The sequence below is a fragment of the Oncorhynchus tshawytscha genome, linkage group LG05 (assembly GCF_018296145.1).
Source record: "Oncorhynchus tshawytscha isolate Ot180627B linkage group LG05, Otsh_v2.0, whole genome shotgun sequence".
Lineage (NCBI taxonomy): Eukaryota > Metazoa > Chordata > Actinopteri > Salmoniformes > Salmonidae > Oncorhynchus > Oncorhynchus tshawytscha.
In genome coordinates this window covers 64,264,433-64,290,977 of record NC_056433.1, presented here as the reverse complement: position 1 = coordinate 64,290,977, position 26,545 = coordinate 64,264,433, and the positions used below count along the sequence as shown (strand labels likewise).

General features: G+C 43.2%; 2 protein-coding genes across 7 annotated transcripts in view; one reads left to right on the top strand and one right to left on the bottom strand.

Moving 5' to 3' along the window:
• The first annotated feature begins 200 nt into the window (after positions 1-200).
• Positions 201-17,472, top strand: LOC112251105 (F-box/LRR-repeat protein 5). 2 transcript variants are annotated; one of them, XM_024421816.2, is made up of 11 exons: positions 201-417; positions 2,213-2,428; positions 6,132-6,227; positions 12,974-13,169; positions 13,598-13,780; positions 13,935-14,060; positions 14,230-14,378; positions 14,543-14,625; positions 14,739-15,458; positions 15,579-15,727; positions 16,414-17,472. In XM_024421816.2, exons 1-11 carry the CDS (start codon positions 334-336, stop codon positions 16,488-16,490), a joined length of 2,079 nt encoding a protein of 692 aa, XP_024277584.1. In that variant the 5' UTR covers positions 201-333; the 3' UTR covers positions 16,491-17,472. The 2 variants fall into 2 exon arrangements, with proteins under 2 accessions (XP_024277584.1, XP_024277585.1); XM_024421817.2 differs by lacking the exon at positions 2,213-2,428.
• cc2d2a (coiled-coil and C2 domain containing 2A) overlaps positions 16,902-26,545 on the bottom strand; it is a 32,437-nt gene continuing 22,793 nt past the window's right edge. For 3 of the 5 annotated variants that reach the window (XM_024421805.2, XM_024421806.2, XM_024421809.2), the window contains 9 exons: positions 26,445-26,459; positions 25,954-26,157; positions 25,717-25,806; positions 25,507-25,620; positions 23,096-23,230; positions 22,872-22,994; positions 22,690-22,748; positions 18,918-19,095; positions 16,902-18,212 (listed from right to left, as the gene is read on the bottom strand). In XM_024421805.2, coding sequence (XP_024277573.1) covers positions 18,024-18,212; positions 18,918-19,095; positions 22,690-22,748; positions 22,872-22,994; positions 23,096-23,230; positions 25,507-25,620; positions 25,717-25,806; positions 25,954-26,157; positions 26,445-26,459 — 1,107 coding nt within the window. In that variant the 3' untranslated portion in view covers positions 16,902-18,023. Of the gene's footprint in view, positions 18,213-18,917; positions 19,096-21,907; positions 21,962-22,689; positions 22,749-22,871; positions 22,995-23,095; positions 23,231-25,506; positions 25,621-25,716; positions 25,807-25,953; positions 26,158-26,444; positions 26,460-26,545 lie in introns of those variants that run through there. The other 2 variants (XM_024421808.2, XM_024421810.2) reach the window with 2 other exon arrangements.

Genomic DNA, 26,545 nt, shown 5'->3' with positions numbered 1-26,545 from the left:
TATACTTATGTAAATAAGGTATTTCCGTTTTTTATTTTTAATACATTTGCACCATTTAAAAAACATATATTTTAGAATAAGGCTGTAATGTAACAATATGTGGAAAAGGTGAAGAGGTCTAAATATTTTCCGAAAACACTGTAACTGGAGTGGCGTTAAGTGTTGAGGAGGATCAACTTTCCCGGTGTCTGTGACGTTCGCTGTCTGGTACGTGGAGAAACAGGAGTGCGCATGCCCATTATCACTTCCCCAATGCTAAGCTAACCAGTTAGCATCTAATACGCGACGCAAGAAGCAACTCAGTCAGTGCTGATTAGTTTCTATGGAGTGAAGATGGCTCCTTTTCCCGACGAGGTGGATGTTTTCACTGGGCCACACTGGCGAATGAAACAGTTGGTGGGACTTTACTGTGAGAAGGTCTGTATAAAGCAATATGAATTTGCCCAAAAAACGTAAGCTATGTAGCTAGCATTCTGCCTGTTATTTGTTACGCAGTGGTTAGCTAGCTAGTCGGAGAAATGGGTGTTGTGTTTTTGGCATAGTTGTTATGTCCGTCGCTGGCTAACGTTACTTGGGAAATGTCTCAACTAGCATGTTAGCTGGCTAGCAACTTCAATGACATTATACTTTTGCCAACTTGTATAGCAAACAGTTCTAGCTAGCTAGTTAGTTACGTGGATTAACCCGTCTGAAGTTTGCGAGTCACGTTGTTATGCAACACGTTGTGCTAGCAGGGTTGGAGATTACCTTCTAGTGTAATCTGTTAGTTGGCTACCAACGTTAGTTACCTGTCCAAAATTGTAACCAGTAACGTCATTTTTGGAATACCCAAACTCAGTAATTTAATATGATTTACTTTTCCCGTAAGAGGCATTAGAAGAAGATTAAAATGATCAATCAAACGCATTTAGTCTGGACTGTGGTGAGCCTCGCTCAAGTGGAACAAAACATACATTTGCGCTTTTTTTCAATGGTGAATTGAATGTCAAAATAAAGGTGTCATAATGTATTTTTTTCTCACACATCCTTTCTGGATTTTTAAAAGTAATCTAAGCACTTATTTCGTTTTTCAAAGTATCTAATTTGATTACAGTATTTTTGCTGCTAATGTAACTGATTATAGTTCGTTTGTTTGTGATTACATGTTACTCCCAGTGATGTATAAAAACCCTGGATTGCTAATGCTTGCTATGGCACGTAATAAGCTTTGACGCCACCGTCGGCCATATTGGCACTCCCCAGAAGGAATGAATGGAATTCTACAGTATTTCAATTAAATGTTTTAAGGGCAAAATTACATGTATTTTGTTTTATAATGGGTACAGTAACATAGCTTTCCAAAAAAATATACTTTAGGGAAATGTTTATTTTCTCATATTTAGCTCACATAATGATTTATTTAGTATTTATTAAAAACTATGCATCTGGAATAGATTACATGTGACAACAACAACTGTATATGTTAATAAATGCACTTCTATAGCTTTATAAAAAATTACACTGGGGGGAGTGCCAAAATGGAGATGTGACGCTTCAAAACAGCTCCCCCTGTCAGTCATCTAGCATATATAGCAATTATTGGTTCTCCCCAACCCTGCTAGCCAGCTATTTACTACGCAGTACCGTGGCTAACTGTATTTTCCCCCAAGCTTTTACCTAATGTCACATAACTTGGCATGAGCAAAACACAATGAAATTGGTGAATACTGATCCTTCCTCACAACCTGGCCTCCATTTATGGGGCTTGTTTTGGCCCAAGTTCCTCTCATACAGGCATGTTCACAATTATGTTGCTTATGTGTTCACGTCCGCAAGATAAATATATTGTAGTTTACACACACACACAAAGGTGGTAGGCTGCCTAGTGGTTAGAACGTTGGGCCAGTAACCGAAAGGTTGCTAGTTCGAATCCCTGAGACAAGGTAAAAAAAATCTCCCACTGTGCCCTTGAGCAAGGCACTTAAATTGAATTGCTCCAGGGTCGCAGCTGATAATGGCAGACCCTGGCTGAGGGTGTCTCAAGGAGAGTTGGGATATGCAAAAAAAACCATCCAATTCACCCATGAGCATTTATGTATTAAATAGGACAAATATAAGTCCCCACTAAATTATTATATTACAATACACACACTTTGTTAATTAGCAACACACAGCTTTATACTTTTGTTATCTGAGTAACTTTGACATGTTATTTTTCTCCATTCTACCACAGCTGTCAAAGACCAACTTCTCCAACAACAATGACTTCCGCTCATTTCTTCAGTCGCTGTGTGCTACCTTCAAGGAGTTCAAGATGCATGAACAGATTGAGAATGAGTACATCATTGGCCTGTTGCAGCAGCGCAGCTGCAATGTGTATAATGTACACTCCGACAACAAGCTCTCAGAGATGTTGTCCCTGTTTGAGAAAGGGCTGAGAAGCGTTAAGGTGACTCCACTAATGATATCAGCAGAAGCACTGACACTAACATAATGACATTTATGAAAAAGGCTCTCAAATAATCCCTGTTGCCCTTGAGGCTTTGTGTTGTGTCCAATTGAGTCATGCTTTTTATGAAATGGTAGACTATCACTGTAGTGATTCATCCTACAGACAGGCATGTAATATTACTAATCAAATTGATTTATTACGCCCTTTTTACATCAGCTGATATCTCAAAGTGCTGTACAGAAACCCAGCCTAAAACCCCAAACAGCAAGCAATGCAGGTGTAGAAGCACTGGCTAGGAAAAACTCCCTAGAAAGTCCAGAACCTAGGAAGAAACCAGTCCTCTTCTGGCTGTGCCGGGTGGAGATTATATCAGAACATGGCCAAGATGTTCAAATGTTCATAGATGACCAGCAGGGTCAAATAATAATAATCACAGTGGTTGTCGAGGGTACAACAGGTCAGCACCTCAGGAGTAAATGTCAGTTGGCTTTTTCATAGTCGATCATCTACCGCTCCTGCTGTCTCTAGAGAGTTGAAATCAACAGGTCTGGGACAGGTAGCACCTCCGGTGAACAGGTCAGGGTTCCATAGCCGCAGGCAGAACAGTTGAAACTGGAGCAGCAGCAAGGCCAGGTGGACTGGGGACAGCAAGGAGTCATCAGGCCAGGTAGTCCTGAGGCATGGTCCTAGGGCTCAGGTCCTCAGAGAGAGAGAGAAAGAATTAGAGAGCATACTTAAATTCACACAAGACAAGACAGGAGAAATACTCTAGATATAACAGACTGACCCTAGCCCCCTGACACACAAACTACTGCAGCATAAATACTGGAGACTGAGACAGGAGGGGTCAGGAGACACTGTGGACCTGTCTGTCCGACGATACCCCCCGGACAGGGCCAACCAGGCAGGATATAACCCCACCCACTTTGCCAAAGCACAGCCCCCACGCTAGAGGTTGACCGATTAATCGGAATGGCCAATTTCAAGTTTTCATAACAATCGGAAATCTATTTTTTTTTGGATGACGATTTTCCCGATTGTTTTAAAATATTTTTTTTACTACTTTATTTAACGATGCAAGTCAGTTAAGAACACATTCAAGGACAGCCTAGGAATGGTGTGTTAACTGCCTTGTTCAGGGGCAGAACGACAGATTTTTACCCGGTCAGCTCAGGGATTCAATCTTGCAACCTTACGGTTAACTAGTCCAACGCTCTAACCACCTGCCTCACGAGGAGCCTGCCTGTTACGCAAATACAGTAAGAAGCCAAGGTAAATTGCTAGCTAGCATTAAACTTATCTTATAAAAAACAATCAATCATATTCACTAGTTATTACTACACATGGTTGATGATATTACTAGTTTATCTAGTGTGTCCTGCGTTGCATATAATCGATGCGGTGCGCATTCTCAAAAAAGGACTGTCGTTGCGCCAATGTGTACCTGACCATAAACATCGATGCCTTTTTTAAGATCAATACACAGAAGTATATATTTTTAAACCTGCATATTTAGCTAAAAGAAAGTTTAGCAGGCAATATTAACCAGGTGCAATTGTGTCACTTCTCTTGCGTTCATTGCACGCAGAGTCAGGGTATATGCAACAGTTTGGGCCGCCTGGCTCATTGCGAACTAATATGCCAGAATTTTACGTAATTATGACATAACATTGAAGGTTGTGCAGCAATATTTAGACTTCGGGATGCCATCCGTTAGATAAAATACGTAACGGTTCTGTATTTCACTGAAAGAATAAACGTTCTGTTTTCGAAATGATAGTTTCCGGATTCGACCATATTAATGACCAAAGGCTCGTATTTCTGTGTATTATTATGTTATAATTAAGTCTATGATTTGATAGAGCAGTCTGACTGAGCGATGGTAGGCACCAGCAAGGTCGTAAGCATTCATTCAAACAGCAGTTTCGTGCGTTTTGCCAGCAGCTCTTCCCTGTGCTTCAAGCATTGCGCTGTTTATGACTTCAAGCCTATCAACTCCCGAGATTAGGCTGGTGTAACCGATGTGAAATGGCTAGCTAGTTAGCGGGGTGTGCGCTAATAGCATTTCAAACGTCACTCGCTCTGAGACTTGGAGTAGTTGTTCTCCTTGCTCTGCATGGGTAACGCTGCTTCGAGGGTGGCTGTTGTCGATGTGTTCCTGGTTCGAGCCCAGGTAGCGGCACGGAGAGGGATGGAAGCTATACTGTTACACTGGCAATACTAAAGTGCCTATAAGAACATCCAATAGTCAAAGGTTAATGAAATACAAATGGTATAGAGAGAAATAGTCCTATAATTCCTATAATAACTACAACCTAAAACTTCTTACCTGGGAATATTGAAGACTCATGTTAAAAGGAACCACCGGCTTTCATATGTTCTCATGTTCCGAGCAAGGAACTTAAACGTTAGCTTTCTTACATGGCACATATTGCACTTTTACTTTCTTCTCTAACACTTTGTTTTTGCATTATTTAAACCAAATTGAACATGTTTCATTATTTATTTGAGGCTAAATTGATTTTATTGATGTATCATATTAAGTTAAAATAAGTGTTCATTCAGTATTGTTGTAATTGTCATTATTACAAATCAAATTTTAAAAAAATCGGCCGATTAATCGGTATCGCCTTTTTTTTGGGTCCTCCAATAATCGGTATCTGCGTTGAAAAATGCCTCCAGCTGTTTGCTTAGAAATTCTAGGGACAGTTAGAAGGCCTGCGTCTTGTGACCGTAGCGTACGTGTAGGTATGTACGGCAGGACCAAATCAGAGACATTTAGGTAGGAGCAAGCCCATGTACTACAATGACAACAGTCTGGTTAAAGAAGGTCTTGGTTTCCTGATAACCTTTTAAACACTTTTTTACTTTCGTGAAACTGGCGTTTTCTAAGCGCAACACACGATTGAACAATATGCCTCAATTCAGAAAAGAGAAATGGTTAGCAATTCTATGGTAGATGCATGCAATTTGAACATAAATAAAATAATTGAGAGATCTTTTGAGTTCTTGGCATTATGTTGCTTGTATACAATTATGATATATATGTTTGGCGTTAGGAGGTACTTTATTTTGTAGCTTGTAGAGAGCGCCAAGCAGAACATGCATTAAATGGGCCTGTGGACATCGTTTATAGACAGAAAAATATGTTTTTAGAGGGGTAGCCTAATTCAAACGCTTTTTGTTGCATTTTTTTTTGCTCTAGATTGCAGGAAATTGCAGTTGCAGGTGTTCCTCAGCAGCACCACCTTGTTAAAAATATCCTGAGGAGAACCCGGAGTCTGTCCCAGGCCCAGTTTGCTAAAAAACAAATATAAATTCCACTGTTTGGGCAGTGGGATTTAGTCTTCAACTAGGAGAGGAAAGAATGTTTTAATTAAACCTCATAAACAAGACTTTGTTACATTTTTTGTAAATGCCATTAGAATGCTTTTTGGTTTAGAGAGTACAGATTTGTTGATGAAATGCATGAATTGGAGGAAAACATTGCTCAGTTAAATCGAGGGTATTTCAAGTTTAGCCTCAAACATGTTTATTTTCTTATCCTGCAAGGGAAGGTATTTGAGTGTTTTGCTGGTCTGTTGACTCTTGTATGTTTGACAGTATTGATTTGGCAGAAGTGGAGGATAGCTGGCATTCTTAGGGGGAGTGAATGACAGTCAGTTGTTTGTCTGATGTGTAATGTTTGATATATTTGCAGAGTGAAAATGAGCAGCTCAACTATGCCCAGCAGCTGAAGGAAAGACTTGAGGCATTCACACAGGACTTCTTACCCCATATGAAGGAGGAGGAAGAGGTATGATATAATAATCTACAAGTAATTTATATGTAGGGTATTCTGATGTAGGACTTTGTGTACAGTATTAATACACTGCTCAAAAAAATAAAGGGAACACTAAAATAACACATCCTAGATCTGAATGAATGAAATATTCTTATTAAATACTTTTTGCTTTACATAGTTGAATGTGCTGACAACAAAATCACACATTATCAATGGAAATCAAATTTATCAACCCATGGAGGTCTGGATTTGGAGTCACACTTTAAAATTAAAGTGGAAAACCACACTACAAGCTGATCCAACTTTGATGTAATGTCCTTAAAACAAGTCAAAATGAGGCTCAGTAGTGTGTGTGGCCTCCATGTGCCTGTATGACCTCCCTACAACGCCTGGGCATGCTCCTGATGAGGTGGCGGATGGTCTCCCAGACTTGGGCCAGTCCATAGCATCAATGCCTTCCTCTTGCAGGAACTGCTGACACACTCCAGCCACATGAGGTCTAGCATTGTCTTGCATTAAGAGGAACCCAGGGCCAACCGCACCAGCATATGGTCTCACAAGGGGTCTGAGGATCTCATCTCGGTACCTAATGGCAGTCAGGCTACCTCTGGCGAGCACATGGAGGGCTGTGCGGCCCCTCCCAAAGAAATGCCACCCCACACCATGACTGACCCACCATCAAACCGGTCATGTTGCAGCCAGCAGAACGTTCTCCATGGCGTCTCCAGACTCTGTCACGTCTGTCACATGTGCTCAGTGTGAACCTGCTTTCATCTGTAAAGAGCACAGGGCACCAGTGACGAATTTGCCAATCTTGGTGTTCTCTGGCAAATGCCAAACATCCTGCACGGTGTTGGGCTGTAAGCCCAACCCCCACCTGTGGATGCCGGGTCCTCATACAACCCTCATGGAGTTTCTGACCGTTTGAGCAGACACATGCACATTTGTGGCCTGCTGGAGGTCATTTTGCAGGGCTCTGGCAGTGCTCCTCCTGCTCCTCCTTGCACAAAGGCGAAGGTAGCGGTCCTGCTGCTGGGCTGTTGCCCTCCTACGGCCTCCTCCACGTCTCCTGATGTACTGGCCTGTCTCCTGGTAGCGCCTCCATGCTCTGGACACTACGTTGACAGACATGGCAAACCTTATTACCACAGCTCGCATTGATGTGTCGTCCTGGATGAGCTGCACTACCTGAGCCACTTGTGTGGGTTGTAGACTCCGACTCATTCTACCACTAGAGTGAAAGCACCACCAGTATTCAAAAGTGACCAAAACATCAGCCAGGAAGCATAGGAACTGAGAAGTGGTCTGTGGTCACCACCTGCAGAACCACTCCTTTATTGGGGGTGTCTTGCTAATTGCCTATCATTTCCACCTGTTGTCTATTCCATTGCACAACAGCATGTGCAATTTATTGTCAATCAGTGTTGCTTCCTAAGTGGACAGTTTGATTTCACAGAAGTGTGATTGACTTGGAGTTACATTGTGTTTAAGTGTTCCCTTTATTTTTTTGAGCGGTGTACATATTTGTTACACTGCCATTCAAAAGTTTGGGTTCACTTAGAAATGTCTTTGCTTTTGAAAGAAAATAACATTTTTTTGTCCATTTAAAATAACATCAACTTGATCAGAAATACAGTGTAGACATTGTTAATGTTGTAAATGACTATTGTAGCTGGAAACGGCTGATTTAAAAAAATTTAAAAAAATTAAAAAGGAAAATCTACATAGGTGTACAGAGGCCCATTATCAGCAACCATCACTCCTGTGTTTCAAGGGCACGCTAATCCAAGTTTAGCATTTTAAAAGGCTAACTGATCATTAGAAAACCCTTTTGCAATTATGTTAGCACAGCTGCAAACTGTTGTCCTGATTTTAAAGAAGCAATAAAACTGGCCTTTAGACTATTTGAGTATCTGGAGCAACAGAATTTTGTGGGTTCGATTACAGGCTCAAAATGGCCAGAAACAAATAACTTTCTTCTGAAACGCGTCAGTCTATTCTTGTTCTGAGAAATTAAGGCTATTCCATGCGAGAAATTGCCAAGAAACTGAAGATTTCGTACTACTCCCTTCACAGAACAGCGCAAACTGGCTCTGACCAGAATAGAAAGAGGAGTGGGAGGACCCGGTGCACAACTGAGCTAAAGGACAAGTACTGTACTTTAGAGTGTCTAGTTTGAGAAACCGACGCCTCACAAGTCCTCAACTGGCAGCTTCATTAAATAGTACCCGCAAAACACCAGTCTCAACGTCAACAGTGAAGAGGTGACTCCGGGATGCTGGCCTTCTAGGCAGAGTTTCTCTGTCCAGTGTCTGTGTTCTTTTGCGCATCTTAATATTTTATTTTTATTCGCCAGTCTGAGATTTGTTGACGTTGAGACTGGTGCTTTGCGGTTATTTTTAATGAAGCTGACATTAACAATGTCTACACAGTATTTCTGATCAATTTGATGCTATCTTAATGGACTCTTTATTTTTTTATTATTCAAAAAACAAGGACATTTCTAAGTGATCCCAACCTTTTGAACAGTAGTGTATATCCAGTGTAATGTCCATGAATGGATACCTTCAAGTAGGGCTGTTGCAGTGACCGTATTACCACCACACTGACAGTCATTAGTCATGACTGCAGTAAAATTCCATGTGACCATTGAGTCACGGTAATTTCTTCTTATGCACTCTGGACATGCTTTGGTAGTACCCAACTTGCTAATGACCATCAGGTCCTAATGGCCTGGTACTCAGGGCTCTATTGTCCCTCCATCAGGTTCTAATGGTCTGGTACTCAGAGCTCTATTGTCCCTCTAGCCACTCTGACATCAATGCAAATGCATTCAAAAATCACATCAGACACTTATCATCAAAATAGTATTGTGCTTTAAAACACACGTCACTGTGGCGATCAATTTGAAGGAAAGTTCAACAGCAGGTTGAAACTGAAAACATGGTCATGGTCATTGTGGATGTTGTTTCAAAGCCACAACAAAATGGACATCGCTTTCTAAGGTGATGATTCATTCAAGACAAACATAAGCATATTAGTTTGTGTAGGCTTTTGAGCCCAAGCCTAAAAAACAATTAATTAAAGTTATGATTGTGCCGTTATACAATACATAACCTACCGCCTATTACACATTGCATAGAAACATAAATCAGAAAAGATCTTTGGCACATAATTGGTCTAGCCTATACTACAAAATTAAACAAATCTGTGGACTGTATTATTATGTATACTGGATGGACTGGTTACCTAATGCTACGCTCCCAAATCTCTGTCCATGATTCAGGTAGAGAACGTATGCAATGCTAGGCAATGCTGTTGGTTCATTGATTGTGCAGGGTGACTTAAAGTTAGCCTACAATTATAGTGAATTTGATTTTGGAATAGCCTAGTAATAGGGCTTTTTAGAATTAATCGGGTGACACATTACCGTTAGCTATGCAGAATCTCACCACTGTGCATTTCCATCTCCGCTCTCTCCTTTATTCCTTTCTTGAGCTCGCAGAGGGGCTGTCAAGAGTTTAGTGAAATATGTTTTGTTGCGGAAACATTTGACTATTGATGTTCCCGAACAGATTTCACTTGGTACCTAAATTAAGCACTGGTTAGCTGCAGGAACAGGGTTGGAGAGCCCATGACATACAGAGTTTGGGTAGAATATTAGAATATTACCTGTCAGGGCCTCCCGAGTGGCGCAGCAGTCTAAGGCACTGCATCTCAGTGCTAGAGGCGTCACTACAGACCCGGGTTTGATCCTGGGCTGTGTCACAACCGGCCGTGATCGGGAGTCCCGTAGGGCGGTGCACAAACTGGTTGATGTGTGGAGTGAAATGTGTTCTTAACAGGGCTGTCCCCGAAGAAACAAAATCTTGGTCGACCGAGAGTCGTCCTGTGCTTGAGACCAATCAATTGGTCGAAATGTTGAAACTTATTTTTTCATATAGACACACCCTATGTGTTTGAATAAAATCACATACATATGCTTTAAGCACACTGTTTGGTTAAACATTTTTTTTTTTTTACCTTTATTTAACTAGGCAAGTCAGTTAAGAACAAATTCTTATTTTCAATGATGGCCTAGGAACAGTGGGTTAACTGCCTGTTCAGGGGCAGAACGACAGATTTGTACCTTGTCAGCTTGGGGGTTTGAACTTGCAACCTTCCGGTTACTAGTCCAAAGCTCTAACCACTAGGCTACGCTGCCGCCCCAAATAATTAAGACACATTAATCGGGAGCTCAATCCCACTGTGTTAAACAAACAGCGATTGCCTGTGTGACTGTCCCCCCTACTGCAGTGAAAAGGTACCACATCACAGAAAGTATTTATTGTGCTGAAGCTGCAACATCACTTCAGCCATTTTAGTTTTTTACTTGTTTCGAAATCCCTCATTTCCCTATTCCCTCAACCCTTGCTTTCTTTACGTGAAACATGTATTCATCGCATGCATGTGACCAATAGGGCCTGACCTATAGCCTATCATAATCGCATCAATAAATTGGTTATAACAAACTCTGAACACTGTAATGATGTCGACAGCAAAGTGGATGTGGAGGACGTGAAAAAAAACCTCCAAACTGATGTTTACTGGTTGCTCAGGAGGGAAAGGCGATGTCAGATCTGTGGAAGACACTTGACTTAGTGAGTATTATGTGACCAACAGGTGTTGTTAGATTACAATATTATTTCTCTGCCTGTTTGGAGCAGTGTAAACAACACTAAATACATTCTAAGTAATACGAGTGCAAGCTTTCTCAAATCATCAATAGCTTATAGTCGCGTCATGCAGGCCATATATGTTTTGATTTCTAAGACATTCTAAGGTTTGTATTATTCCCAACTAAAGTTGCCAAATAACTCTAAATGATCACTTTTACACTCCACATGGCCACTTCACTTGCTCCGGAATGGGAAAAATATAATTTATATTTTATTCAACTAAGTTCAATTATATTCTTATTATTATAAAATCATATAAAATAATGGCAGCTAAATGAACAATTTTCTTCATATCATAATTTTTCTTTAGGCCTCACTAAAATATGGTGTATATTATACTGAACAAAAACGTAAACGCAACATAAGCTGGTCCCATCTTTCATGAGCCTCATTTTTTTTCTTGGACGCACATGAAGCTTATTTCTCTCAAATTTTGGCCACATACTTGTTATCCCTGTTAGTGAGCATTTCACCTTTGCCAAGATAATTCATCCACCTGACAGGTGTGGCATATCAAGAAGCTTATTAAACAGCATGATCATTACAGAGGTGCACCTTGGGCTGGGGACAATAAAAGGCCACTCTAAAATGTGCGGTTTTGTCACACAACATGCCACGGGTGTCTCAAGTTTTGAGGGAGTATGCAATTGGCATGCCGACTGCAGGAATGTCTACCAGAGCTGTTGCCAGAGAATGAAATGTTAAATTCTCTACCATAAGCCGCCTCAAATTGTTTTAGAGAATTTGGCAATATGTCTAACTGACCTCCAAACCTCAGACGACGTGTAAACACGCCAGTCCAAGACCTTCACATCTGGCTTATGATGAAACTGGGTTTGCACAACTGAAAAATTTCTGCACAAACTGTCAGAAACTGTCTCAGGTGAGCTCATTTGCGTGCTTGTCGTCCTCACCAAGGTTTCAACCTGACTGCAGTTCGGCGTCATAACTGACTTAATGTGGGCAAATGCTCACCTTGGATGGCCACTGGCACGCTGGAGAAGTGTGCTCTTCACAGATGAATCCCGGTTTCAACTGTACTGGGCAGATGGCAGTGGCATCGTGTGGGCGAGCGGTTTCTGGTGTCAATGTTGTGAACAGAGTGCCTCATGGTGGCAGTGGGGTTATGGTATGGGCAGACATAAGCTACGGGCAATGAACACAATTTCATTTTATCAATGGCAATTTGAATGCACAGAGATACCGTGATGAGATCCTGAGGTCCATTGTCATGCCAATCATCCTCTGCCATCACCTCATGTTTCAGATAATGCACAGCCCCTTGTCGCAAGGCTCTGTACACAATTCCTCGAATCTGAAAATGTCCCAGTTTTTTCATGGCCTGCATACTCACAGGCATGTCAGCCATTGAGCATGTGTGGGATGCTCTGGATCAGTGTGTACGACAGCGTGTTTCAGGTCCCGCCAATATCCAGCAATTTTGCACAGCCATTGAAGTGGAGTGGGACAACATTCCACAGGCCACTATCAACAGCCTGATCAACTCTATGCGAAGGACATGTCACCTGCATGAGGCAGATTGTAGTCACACCAGATACTGACCGGTTTTCTGATCCATGCCTGTACCTTTTCCTTTAAGGTATCTGTGACCAACCGATGCATTTCTGTATTCCCAGTCGTGAAATCATAGATTAAGTCCCAAATTGTTTATTTCAATTGACTGGTTTCCTTTATATGAACTGTAACTCAGTAAAATCATTTTTTGTTTTGTTTTTTTGTCCAGTGTAAATTGATTTATTAGACTTTTATAGATTTTCCAAAGGCACGCATCAGCAGCTTGTATGCAGCTTGTATTCGTGGATGCCTGGAGATGCGAAACGTGTTTATGTTAATAAACAGTAAATGACCGTGAACCGGTAGTTTTTTTGCATGGCAATAACTGTCTGGAAAAAATAATGGCCGCCACAGCCCTACCAGCAAGTATAACATGTTCAGAACTGTGGGTCTTTCTGTATTTTCTATAGTAATGCATTGTTTTGCATGTGCTTGTGTGTAATGCAAATGAATGTGTATATCCAGGTGTTCCAGCCCATGCTGATGCAGTACTTCACTTATGAGGAGCTGAAAGACATCAAGAAGCAGGTGATAGCGCAGCACAGTAGCCAGCAACGATGGAACTGTGCAGCAGAGGTGCTGAAGGGGCTCAGTCTGTGGAGCCAGGCAGAGGAGCTGCATAAGGCCTTCAAGTATGCTGACCATGAGAAGACTGATGATGGTGAGTCAGATCCCTTCATTATCTTTCTTAGTTAGTACACATCTTTGATATCTACCCTATCTATCTTTCCCTACACAATCCTTTTACCTAATATCTTTCAAGAACCTACATCCCAACTTCCTCATAACTATGCTGAATTGGAGGATGTGGTCAGTACTTGTTTAGGAAATTAATACTGACCACAAATTTCCCATAACCAAATGTTCCTTTGAGGCGTGACTCTAACCCTTACCAAAAACATTTTTATGGACTGCCGAATCACAATGCTGCTGCCTCATTTCCCACTGTTTGCTGCGGTCTAACAATGATTCTTGGATGTCTATATTTACCGTAAACTGTAGAGAAGCATGTCACTTCTAGACTCTTATAAGAACTGTACTTAAATTCAGTGTGAACACTATAAAACTCTGCTTATTATCATTCCTCAGAATTGGAGAAAGAGCTGTGCTCCGCCCACATCTCCCACCTGCCCACAGAGGTCCTGCTGTGTCTGTTCCGCTACCTGGGCCCTGAGGACCTGTGTCACTGTGGCCAGGTGTGCTCTGCCTGGTCTGACCTGGCCAAGACCGGCTCTCTGTGGAGACACCTCTACCCTGTACGCTGGGCCAGAGGTACAAAGATCAACCTTTACCTTTTTATAACTTTATCACCTCCAATGGGAAAGCAGTCAACACTAGAAAAACTGCCATACCAATACAATCCTTTGACACCTTTCTCATTAAGAAAACAGTTGCTGAGTGTGTGCCTTCTGTGTCTGTTTCCCAGGGGATTACTATCGCGGTCCCCCAGATGATCTGAACCAGGAGCCGGATGAGGAGTGGGTGAAAGGTTTGCAGGATGAGGGCAAGGCCTACCAGGAGTGGGATGAGGATGCAGATGTGGATGAGTCTGGTGAGTTACCAGTCAGTCTAATGTATTTGTCAGGAGTACATCTAATACGATCAAGTGAATGCATAGTTTGATTGAAGTGACACAGATGTGTTTACAGATTTGGGTGAACTTTTTGGATATGACTTCTAGAAAATGGTCCTCTTTTCTATCCACATTCTCCCTTGTCTAGATGCATCTTGTGAAGACTCCTTGGCTATAAGTGCTGCTCAGAGGGAGAAGAAGCTACTAAATGGAATGATCCAGAACCTTCTGCCAGCTGTGGGTTCCTCTGTCAGATCCATCGTTCTGGCCTACAGCTCTACGGTCTCCAGTAAGATGGTATGGACCAGGAATATTCATGATCATATGCCTAGAACATCAATAAAGCAGAGCCTTGAGAAACACTGGGTGCATATGAATGAAGGATGTTTGAGACTGAATAGATTATACATGGCAGAGTGTAGGTTAATGATCTGTATGTATATGGGTGTCTGCTGCTGCAGGTGCGTCAGATCCTCAGTCTCTGTCCTAATCTCACCCACCTGGACCTCACTCAGACTGATGTCACAGACTCCGCCTTTGACAGGTATGTCATCCGTGCCACACCAATTATGCTGAACACTACATGGTGTGATGTACTATTAAAATAATTTTGTCTGTCTTTTCTAATTATATATTTTTTCCTCTTCTGTCTGTCAGTTGGTCATCTCTGTGGGCATGTCTCTCTCTGGAGCACCTAGACCTTTCAGGCTGTGAGAAGATCACTGACCGCACACTGAAGAAGCTGTCCCTGGGTCTTGGGGACCTGGCATCTCCCACCTGCTCTGACCGACGAGCCAAGCTTCTGAAGAGCCCTCCTTCTCCCATCAGTCTGCTCGACAAGCGCAGCCTCCGTCCGACTGGGCACAGCCGGCAGGTCCTGATCTTCAAGCAGTGGCCAGGGAGACTGGGCAGAGCCCCCTGCAGCCCCACCAGGGTCTGGGTCCTGGACCCCTTGGAGCTGGCTGACATCGAGGATGCTGCGGAGTGGAACCGACGCAGGGGAGTGTCTACCCCTGAGGTGCGGGGCTTTGTGGAGACTCAGCCAGGGGGATTGTCGTGTTGCTGTAGGAGAAGGACGGGGGGCTTCAGGACTGGCTTTAGCACCTCCTACAGGCAGCAGCAGTATGGGCTTGGGGAGGCCGGCTGTGGCCATTCCACCTGCTGCACTGGTGAGACGGCCCTGAGGACTTTAGGAGGGCTACAGTATGAGTCTCACACCACCAGGGGCAGTGCAGGGGCAGAGTTTCGGACTAAATGCTCCTCTGGGGGCCAGTTGTGCCTGGAGTGTGACAACAGAACTGATCAGTCAGACGGTCGGCGCTCACTAAGGTTCCTCAGCCTGTCTGGATGCTATCAGGTCACAGACCTGGGCTTGAGGTAAACTGCTTATGACCCCTCTGTATTATGTATTCCACCTATGTAAACATTGCTTTAACATAGATTTTGAGAAGGGAATGAGTGTGTGTATTATGGACATAAAATCTCTGTGTGTTTCAGGGCACTGTCTCAGCGTGGAGGGCTTCCTCACCTGGAGCATCTGAACCTGTCTGGATGTCTCCTCATCACTGAGGTGGGGCTACAGGAGCTGGTGTCAGCCTGTCCTGCCCTCAATGATGAACACTTCTACTACTGCGACAACATCAACGGTAATGTACACATTAGTTTACAACATTGGGGGAAAATAACCTCTCAAAAAATAGAACTAAGTGATGCAATGTTATACACTTGAATGTTGCACAAATGTGTAGGAAGAGCATTATGTATCGTATCGAGTTGTATGGATGACTTTTGGTGGTGGATTGTATTCCAGTATGAATGTTCCGAATCTCACCTGTACAGCTCGTTTCCCCGTGTAAGTTCCTTATGTAACAGCCCTGCTGATCTTATGAGGTGGAAGGTAAGTGGGCTTTAAGGTAGTCAGAGAAACTCATTCAGTGTACACTACAACTTAATGCTTAACGCCATAGTATTAGTGTAAACCATTTAACATTGTTTCTGAACCAAAAGCGTGAACAGAAGTCCAACTTGGCAATAGGTACATGTCCACATTACTGGGGACTCACACTAGGCGAGATAAATCACCAACCTAGCTACCAGTCATTTTCTATGAAATAAGGAGACTCCACATTGGTCAGCCAATCGGAAGAGGGCAGCTCTTATTAGCAAGCTTTGACATTTGTGAACAACAAACTGATGTTATGCTTGCTGTTTGAAGGATACACATCAACCGCTTGATCGCTGATTATCTTGGCAAGTGTGAGACCCCTCTTAAGGACAGCAGTAACTGGCCCACTGTATGAGTGACTGGTCTAACGGTTCTGTTACTCTGCAGGTCCTCACGCTGACACGGCCAGCGGCTGCCAGAACCTGCAGTGTGGCTTCAGGGTGTGCTGCCGCTCTGGAGAGTGACCTTTGACCCAGCTCCACAACCCCCCCCACCCCCTCCCCCCAATGGTTCCTCATCTGCACTTTAATCACCTGGGAATAAACCAATCTCTGTACTTTGTCACTTAAAATAGTTTGTAGATATACAAAAATAAACTCATGACATTACCATCTGTTTTTAGGAAGTAATCCTTTAGAAAAATATGGGTGTTGGATGTATGAAGTATCTGCAAATGTAAATTCTAGTTCCTTATTGAGAAAGTGTTCCTTTAACATTTTAATTTGAGTTGCAAAAAGCAGATGTTATACGTGACCATCAAGTACTTGTTGTTTCTGTAGTGAATTGAACCAGGTATGCTGTAGTTTTTGACTAGGTTCACCACCTCTGCTCCTACTTCCTTGTTTTAGATCTCTGATTGCTGTAAGTCTTAATTGGTTGATTTATTGAAGTTAGAAACATCAGATAATTCAATGTTGAGATGTGAGTTCTCTTCGCATGTTGGGAGTGGTGATTCACACGGTGGCAGATGGTGTGTCAGTGACTTAAGAATCTGAGGAAAACTGCACAGTCCTGGAGAACACTGATCATGTCACTTCTAGAGATGACAGGTGGCCAGATCACTGTTAGAATTGCCTCAGATGTGGGCAGGCATTTCAGGTATAGAGTTATGGTGGTATTTGTCTGCAGGTAATACCCTTATTCTTATCTTTCTCCTTTGTGGCTAGAAACATTGGATTGTGATAATATTTTCCCTTTGTCATTGTGTATTGAATCAATGGTAAGGGCACTGAAATTCACATAAGCTCTCCCAGTTACTTCACAAAATGATCTAGACATACAGTTGAATGACAATGGAGCAGATTTGAGAAATAGCAACTACTCTGATCCACTGAGTGCTGGTCTTTATACATAGCACAACTTCTGGAGACCCATTATTTGCTTGTTCAAAGAATCTGCATGAGAAGTTCTATTGGTTATGAACAATAAAAGTATATTGGATTTAAAGTGTGAAATACAGCATGTATGCGGTAAAGGATTCAAACAAATGTGGTATTTTGTTTATAGTTTATGATAAAATCTGTTATTACACTGCACATAACACAAGACTGTCAGATTCGGTAGCTACAGTTAAGTTAATTGTGATTCCATAGGAATGGTAAACAAACCCAACTCGGTGTCATCCAGAGCTATCACACTCAAATACAAGACTAAATGACAATACCAAATCAATAGATCACGGTTACATGCACACACTGACTATTGTGGATAGTCAGATTAATATAATTTGATTAAAATGTTGGAATGCAAGTTAAGGTGTTTACATGTTTTAATCGGTGTATGCTTTGATTTTGACATTATGCCGATTTAAGAAAAGGAGTTAGGTGTTTAGATGACTATTGCATAATCAGTTTAATATTGAATTATTCCTGTGCATGTATATGTACTGTAGTCTAAAAGGTAGTTGTGCTCTAAACGTTTCTTCATAAAGATACAGGTAAACAATATTGTAAAGTGCATTTATGAAAAACAAGCATGTCTATACCTCTGCAATGGAGTTATCGTGTGCGGATGAGTGAGGCCAGGTAAACCCAGACAGACAGGACATTGTTAGGGTAGGCATGGACATGAACTGCCAGGGCAAACTCCACATTGGACGCCTCCACGTTGTGGACGCCTGTACTATAGACTGCCTCGATAATGGGCCGGACCTCTGAGAATGGAAGATGCAGGGGGAATCCTGAAATCTGTTAAATGAGGAAATGGAGACCGTCAGTGAGGCTGTTCCACAGCCAAGGAAATCCAGTCATGTATCAACCGTTTCTTTCCGTAGCATGAGCTAACATTCTGGGAGGCTGAAGAACTCCCCTAATTATAACAAATGTCAGTGCCATGACCATCAAAAGGCAATGCTCATAATTTCATCTGAAGAACTGGATGTTTTATGGACCGCTCCATGTCAGGACTACTACGTCATTCCCCTGTCCCTCCCAGCCATACACTGTCCTCTCCCCTGTCCCTCCCAGCCCCAGACTGTCCTCTCCCCTGTCCCTCCCAGCCCCAGACTGTCCTCTCCCCTGTCCCTCCCAGCCCCAGACTGTCCTCTCCCCTGTCCCTCCCAGCCCCAGACTGTCCTCTCCCAGCCCCAGACTGTCCTCTCCCCTGTCCCTCCCAGCCATAACTGTCCTCTCCCCCCTCCCAGTCCCTCCCAGCCATAGACTGTCCTCTCCCCTGTCCCTCCCAGCCATAGACTGTCCAGTCCCCTGTCCCTCCCAGCCATAGACTGTCCTCTCCCCTGTCCTCCCAGCCATAGACTGTCCTCTCCCCTGTCCCTCCCAGCCATAGACTGTCCTCTCCCCTGTCCCTCCCAGCCATAGACTGTCCTCTCCCCTGTCCCTCCCAGCCATAGACTGTCCTCTCCCCTGTCCCTCCCAGCCCCAGACCAGACTCACCCTGTAGTCCCCTAGTAAACTCTGTAACTCTAGACGGTGCTCGTCGGCCACGTCCCTCCCTCCACTCAGCTCCAGCTTTGGCAGGAAGTGGCGCAAGGTGGAGGTGCAGTAGCGGTTCCAGCGGGTCGGGTGGCGGGGCCGCCATTCCATGATCTTCTCTTTTAGAATCTTCTCAACCCTACAGGTAAGGGAAGTGGAGGTGTTAACCTCCATATAGCGTGCCTTCGGAAAGTATTCAGGACCCTTACATTTTGTTAGGTTATTCTGAAATGTATTATTGTTTTTTTCCCTCATCAATCCACACATAATACCCAATAATGACAATGCAAAAACAGGTTTTAAAAATGTTTGCTAATTTATTAAAAATAAACACTATCAAAATTATACATAAGTATTCGAACCTTTTACTCAGTAATTTGTTGAAGCACTTTTTGCAGCAATTATAGCCTACAGTCTTCTTGGCTATGACCCTACAAGCTTGGCACACCTGTATTTGGAGAGTTTCTCCCATTCTCTGCAGATCCTCTCAAGCTCTGTCAGGTTCGATGGGGAGCGGTGCTGCACAGCTATTTTCAGATTTCTCCAGAAATGTTAGATCGGGTTCAAGTCCGAGCTCTGGCTGGGCCACTCAAGGACATTCAGAGACTTGACCCGAAGCCACTCCAGCGTCGTCTTGGCTATGTTCTTAGGGTCGTTATCCTGTTGGAAGGTGAACCTTCACCCCAGTCTGAGGTCCTGAGCACTCTGGATCAGGTTTTCATCTCTACTTTTCTCCATCTTTCCCTCAATCCTGACTACCGTCATTTCTGGACTATTAAGCGCACCTGAATATAAGCCGCACCCACTGAATTTGATAAAAATATGTATTTTGTACATAAATAAGCCGCACATGTCTATAAGCCGCAGGTGCCTACCGGTACATTGAAACAAATGAACTTTACACAGCCTTTAAACAAACACTGCTTGTAACAAAAATAAATAGGCTTTTAAACTAAACACGTAAACAGTAGCCTACCAAGAAAGTCATTGGTCACTATCTTCCTCCTGTGCACTGAAACCACTGAAGTCATCTCCTTCGGTGTCGGAGTTGAATAGCCTCAGAATTGCTTCTTCCGATGTTGGATCGTTTTCATTGTCGCTCTCGTCACTTTCATCCGGAGGCAAATTCCCCGCTGAGCTCATGCTGCCCTCTTCAACACGCAGCAGTCCAGCCTTTCGAAACCCGTTGATGATAGTGGATTATTGACAATGCTCCATGCTGTCAGGACCCACTGGCAGACTTGACCATCAGTTGCTCTTTGCATGCTGCCCGTTTTAGTGAAGGATTTCTCCCCACTTGTCATCCAAGCCTCCCACTGAACACGGAGCGCCACCTTGATGGGAAGTTTGAGCACGCTCGATTTACGTCACATTATGTGACGGTGCTCAGTTTTTTGGCGGCATCAATCTTGTGAAAGCGGGAAAAATCCATAAATTAGCCGCGTCATTGTATAAGCCACGAGGTTCAAAGCGTGGGAAAAAAGTAGCGGCTTATAGTTCGGAAATTACGGTAGTCTCCCAGTCCCTGCCGCTGCAAACCATCCCCACAACATGATGCTGCCACCACCATGCTTCACCGTAGGGATGGTGCCAGGTTTCCTCCAGACGTGACACTTGGTGTTCAGGCCAACACCTCATTTGGCCGCCTTTCGTTCCAGTTCAGGCCAACACCCCATTTGGCTGCCTTTCGTTCCAGTTCTCTGCTGCCTGTGACTGGAACGAATTGCAAAAATCGCTGAAGTTGGAGACTTATCTCCCTCACCAACTTCAAACATCTGCTATCTGAGCAGCTAACTGATCGCTGCAGCTGTACATAGTCTATCGGTAAATAGCCAACCCCATTTTTACCTACCTCATCCCGATACTGTTTTTATTTATTTACTTTTCTGCTCTTTTGCACACCAATATCTCTACCTGTACATGACCATCAGATCATTTATCACTCCAGTGTTAATCTGCTAAATTGTAATTATTCGCCTACCTCATGCCTTTTGCACACAATGTATATAGACTCCCCTTTTTTTTCCTACTGTGTTATTGACTTGTTAATTGTTTTACTCCATGTGTAACTCTGTGTTGTCTGTTCACACTGCTATGCTTTATCTTGGCCAGGTCGCAGTTGCAAATGAGAACTTGTTCTCAACTAGCCTACCTGGTTAAATAAAGGTGAAATATAAATAAATAAATAAAAGGCCAAAGAGTTGAATCTTGGTTCTCATGGTCTGAGAGTCTTTAGGTGCCTTTTGGCAAACTCCAAGCGGGCTGTCATGTGCCTTTTACTGAGGAATGGCTTCAGTCTGGGCCTGATTGGTGGAGTGCTTCAGAGATGGTTGTCCTTCTGGAAAGTTCTCCCATCTCCACAGAGGAACTCTAGAGCTCCCTGACCAAGGCCCTTCTCCCCCGATTGCTCAGTTTGGCCAGTGCGGCCAGCTCTAGGAAGAGTGTTGGTGGTCCCAAACTTCTTCCATTTAAGAACGATGGAGGCCGCAGTGTTTTTACGGACCTTCAATGCTGCAGACATTTTTTGATACCCTTCCCCAGATCTGTGCCTCGACGCAATCCTGTTTTGGAGCTCTATGGACAATTCCTTCGACCTCATGGCTAGTTTTTTGCTCTGACATGCACTTTCAACTGTGGGACCTTATAAAGTCGTGGCCAAAAGTTTTGAGAATGACAAATATTAATTTTCAGTCTGCTGCCTCAGTTTGTATGATGGCAATTTGCATATACTCCAGAATGTTATGATGAATTCCAATTAATTGCAAAGTCCTTCTTTGCCATGCAAATGAATCCCCCAAAAACATTTCCACTGCATTTCAGCCCTGCCACAAAAGGACCAGCTGACATCATGTCAGGGATTCTCTCGTTAACACAGGTGTGAGCGTTGACGAGGACAAGGCTGGAGATCACTCTGTCATGCTGATTGAGTTGGAATAACAGACTGGAAGCTTCAAAAGGAGGGTGGTGCTTGGAATCATTGCTCTTCCTCTGTCAACCATGGTTACCTGCAAGGAAACAAGTGCCGTCATCATTGCTTTGCACAAAAAGGGCTTCATAGGCAAGGATATTGCTGCCTGTAAGATTACACCTAAATCAACCATTTATCGGATCATCAAGGACTTCAAAGAGAGCGGTTCAATTGTTGTGAAGGCCTCAGGGCGCCCAAGAAATTCCAGCAAGCGCCAGGACCGTCTCCTAAAGTTGATTCAGCTGCGGGATCAGGGTACCACCAGTACAGAGCTTGCTCAGGAATGGCAGCAGGCAGGTGTGAGTGCATCTGCACGCACAGTGAGGCGAAGACTTTTGGAGGATGGCCTGGTGTCAAGAAGGGCAGCAAAGAAGCCACTTCTCTCCAGGAAAAATATCAGTGACAGACTGATATTCTGCAAAAGGTACAGGGATTGGACTGCTGAGGACTGGGGTAAAGTCATTTTCTCTGATGAATCCCCTTTCCAATTGTTTGGGGCATCCGGAAAAAAGCTTGTCTGGAGAAGACAAGGTGGCTCAGGGAAGAAAACATTGATATTATGGGTCCATGGCCAGGTAACTTCCCAGACCTTAATCCCATTGACAACTTGTGGTCAATCCTCAAGAGGCGGGTGGACAAACAAAAACCTACAAATTCTGACACTCCAAGCATTGATTATGCAAGGGATCTGAATACCTTCCGAAGGCACTGTACTGTGATGCAGTATGATGATGTGTTGAATTCTTTCTAGGTTAGATGACTTGCCTGTCCTGCAGCTCTGCAGCCACTGCCTTGTCTGTGCGTTGATACACCAGCTCCTCAGGCTAAACAGAGAGGAGAAGACAGAAGGGGGTAAGCACTGTACAGGTCAAAGTCCAGAGAGATACTGAGGCTAGGTCTTAAGAGATAAGTCATGTGTGGTGGCCACTGGTCACACTTGGCCTCACCTGAACACTGGAGAGCCCAGGGTTTGGAAAAGCCCTGGAGAAGAACGGTTTCCAGTGTTTGGCTTTGGTGACATCAAAACTCATCCTCAGTGGAGAGGTGTACACCTGAATGTTGAACCATACCTAGAGGACAGAAGGAGAGAATATGGTATATAGAGAAACCTGTCAGACAAAACATCTTACTTCAGTCATATCATGTAAATTGGATTAGAATACCGACTCACATTGTCAGCACTGACCAGGCATCCCACAGTCTGTAGAGGGCAGAAGGAGTCATACTGGCCATAGTACTGACCACTGCTGGGGTTCCAGATGAGGTAGCGACTCTGCTCATAGGTCAGTACATACGCTGTGGGTCCCTAGGATGGAGAGGTGACAAGAGTTTTCACGAAACAGATACCACAGAACAGAGCTGTTATAGTATGGTAGAGGGAGGTAAGTTGACAATTTTTTACATTCAGCATCACTTTCTTACAAAGATATCTACATATATTTCAGGATGTTGTGTATCCCTGGAAATCAGAATTAATGTAAACATGACAGTTTTTAAAATGTAGCTTGTCCCAAAAAAGCGGACTCTTGGCACAACTTACCCTGGGTTTGGGGTAGGTTGAGCCGCCTACAAATGTCTGTGCTGAATGGAATATTACCACTACCTTTTTAAAACCATGTCTATCTTTATTTTCCAAACACAATTCAACACAATCATGATGACATTTTTGTCTTTTAATCATTTTAAGCATATTTTAAAAACACTTAACTTACTTAACACCTAACAAACAGTTTTAACATAGGCCAGATCCTGTTGTTACCTCATATCCCAGGAATAATGCCTTGCATTACAAACAAACATGGCATTACAAACAAACAACTTACCCCAAGGCCATTGGCTCAACTTACCCCAAGGCCATTGGCTCAACTTACCCCAAGGCCATTGGCTCAATTTACGCCATGGCCATTGGCTCAACTTACGCCAAGGCAAACATTTTGACTATATTAGCTTACACAGGTACAGTGATGCACTTTCATGCAAGGTTTAGGACCTAATTTTGAAGCTTATAGAGACCCCAGCTGATATATAGAACACTCTTTAAATTGTTACTTGGGTTTAGATACAAGCATCATGAAACCTCTTAACACAAATTCATTTGTGTTGGTGAAAATCTGTTTTTTTTGACCACTTTTTCCATGTTTCTTCCTTCACAGACTATATGAAATGATGACCTCTTCCTAAATATTTGGCTGAATTTTGTGTATGGTTTCCTAGAAACAGGTGGGTCAACTTACCCCTTTGGCTCAACTTACCCACTCTCCCCTAACTGTAAAACAAGTCAAGGTTGGTCATCAGTCTTAACTAGTATGCAGTTCTTTAAATTTGTTTTGGACTAATGTAGTTAAGAAAATTCAATCAGTAAGGCTGGTCTAAATGGATCTTCACTTTTCATCTAGTAAACTCCTAATTCACATTGCTTCCTATCTCACTCATCAGTATAGCAGGTATTTATAGGGTAGTGTCATTATGTTACCTCATCAGCATGGCAGGTATTTATAGGGTAGTGTCAATGTTACCTCATCAGCATAGCAGGTATTTATAGGGTAGTGTCATTATGTTACCTCATCAGCATGGCAGGTATTTATAGGTTAGTGTCATAATGTTACCTCATCGGCATGATTATTTATTTATAGGTTATTGTCATTATGTTACCTCATCAGCATGGCAGGTATTTATAGGTTATTGTCATAATGTTACCTCATCAGCATGGCAGGTATTTATAGGGTAGTGTCATAATGTTACCTCATCAGCATGGCAGGTATTTATAGGGTAGTGTCATAATGTTACCTCATCAGCATGGCCGGTATTTATAGGGTAGTGTCATTATGTTACCTCATCAGCATGGCAGGTATTTATAGGGTAGTGTCATAATGTTACCTCATCAGCATGGCAGGTATTTATAGGGTAGTGTCATAATGTTACCTCATCAGCATGGCAGGTATTTATAGGGTAGTGTCATTATGTTACCTCATCAGCATGGCAGGTATTTATAAGGTAGTGTCATTATGTTACCTCATCAGCATGGCAGGTATTTATAGGGTAGTGTCATTATGTTACCTCATCAGCATGGCAGGTATTTATAGGGTAGTGTCATAATGTTACCTCATCAGCATGGCAGGTATTTATAGGGTAGTGTCATAATGTTACCTCATCAGCATGGCAGGTATTTATAGGGTAGTGTCATTATGTTACCTCATCAGCATGGCAGGTATTTATAGGGTAGTGTCATTATGTTACCTCATCAGCATGGCAGGTATTTATAGGGTAGTGTCATAATGTTACCTCATCAGTTTTCCTCCTTTCCTTTTAGCAACAGTGCAGAATGTCATTGACCTATTAACCTCAGCCCATGAGCATGGCACTAATGCAATTCCACCACGGTTGCTGATTAAGCTATTGGCTTACTGGTGCAATAATCACTTTCCTTTCAACCAATGTTGAATGCCAGCATCTGGCTCTATTCCTCGGAGACCAGGCCTACCCCTAACTATTCAATAAAATTCCTTATTAGATTTAGTCTCTGTTCATTCAGTTAAGCCTGTACTTGATTGAAGTCTAGTTGTCCAGCTTTGTGTTGCTCACCTCAGGAATGGCGCTGCCGATGATGAGCCAAGCCTTCTTGCCCATAGACAGGAAGTAATTACAGAGCAGTACAGCATGTTCCTCCTCATCACCTGCCAGCAGGGTCAGGAATTGCTTCAAACAGGAAAAGGAATCCCAGAGTTACTAAGAGCCCGCCCTCTATTAAGACTATTGGAATCTACAATCAGAGTCTCTGAATATGTGTCTCACATCACAGGTGCTCCACAGGTCACAGACACCAGCAAATGAGACGCTATCAGGCATAGAGGGGATGAGAGAAACATACCGAGCTATCAGCTCCTTGAGAGAGGGAAGGAGAGGGAGACACGGGTATGAAATCAAGCAACAGTCAAAGCTTGAGAGTGCTATAACTCAGCAATCAGACTGAGGCTCCATTATCAGTAGTGACTCTTTGTGTTGTCTCAGCGGAGACCTGACCTGACTGACCGTGGCCTCCTGGGGGCTGTTGGGGAAGGCGTCGAGCAGCTCCTGCGGGGGGTTGAGGGGGCGGAGGTAACGGCTGATGAACACAGTCTTCCCGTTGATGTCGATGACGGTGGTGAGGCAGGGACGGTTGGGGTAACTCACTGCTGCGTCCCTCTCAAAGACCTCTGAGGCCAGCAGTAGACGCTCGCCCTCCTGGCTGTCAAACTGGGACAAGGGTCACAGTTCAGAGGAGTAGAGTGGGGGGGTCACCATAAAGCTACAGCAGTACACTTAGATCAGCGAGAGTCAGATGGTCTGCATATATTTGTGTCTAGTCTACTAATAACTGTGAGGGAGGAGGGATGTTGATGTGGGACCGCTGAACAATGGACAGTTAGACTGCTTGGGTACATTAGTCACAGTGTGATGTAGTCAACATCTATCTAATCAAAACACAATGTTAATGCCATCATTCAGTTTACTGCAGATAGCATATCTCAGTAAACAGGTACCTTTACTTCCTTCATCTAACAAATGCAGCAAAGGACAAAGAAAAGAAAATCAACGTAAACCCCACTCTACAGAGAATAAAGAAATAATGAAGGAATGTTAA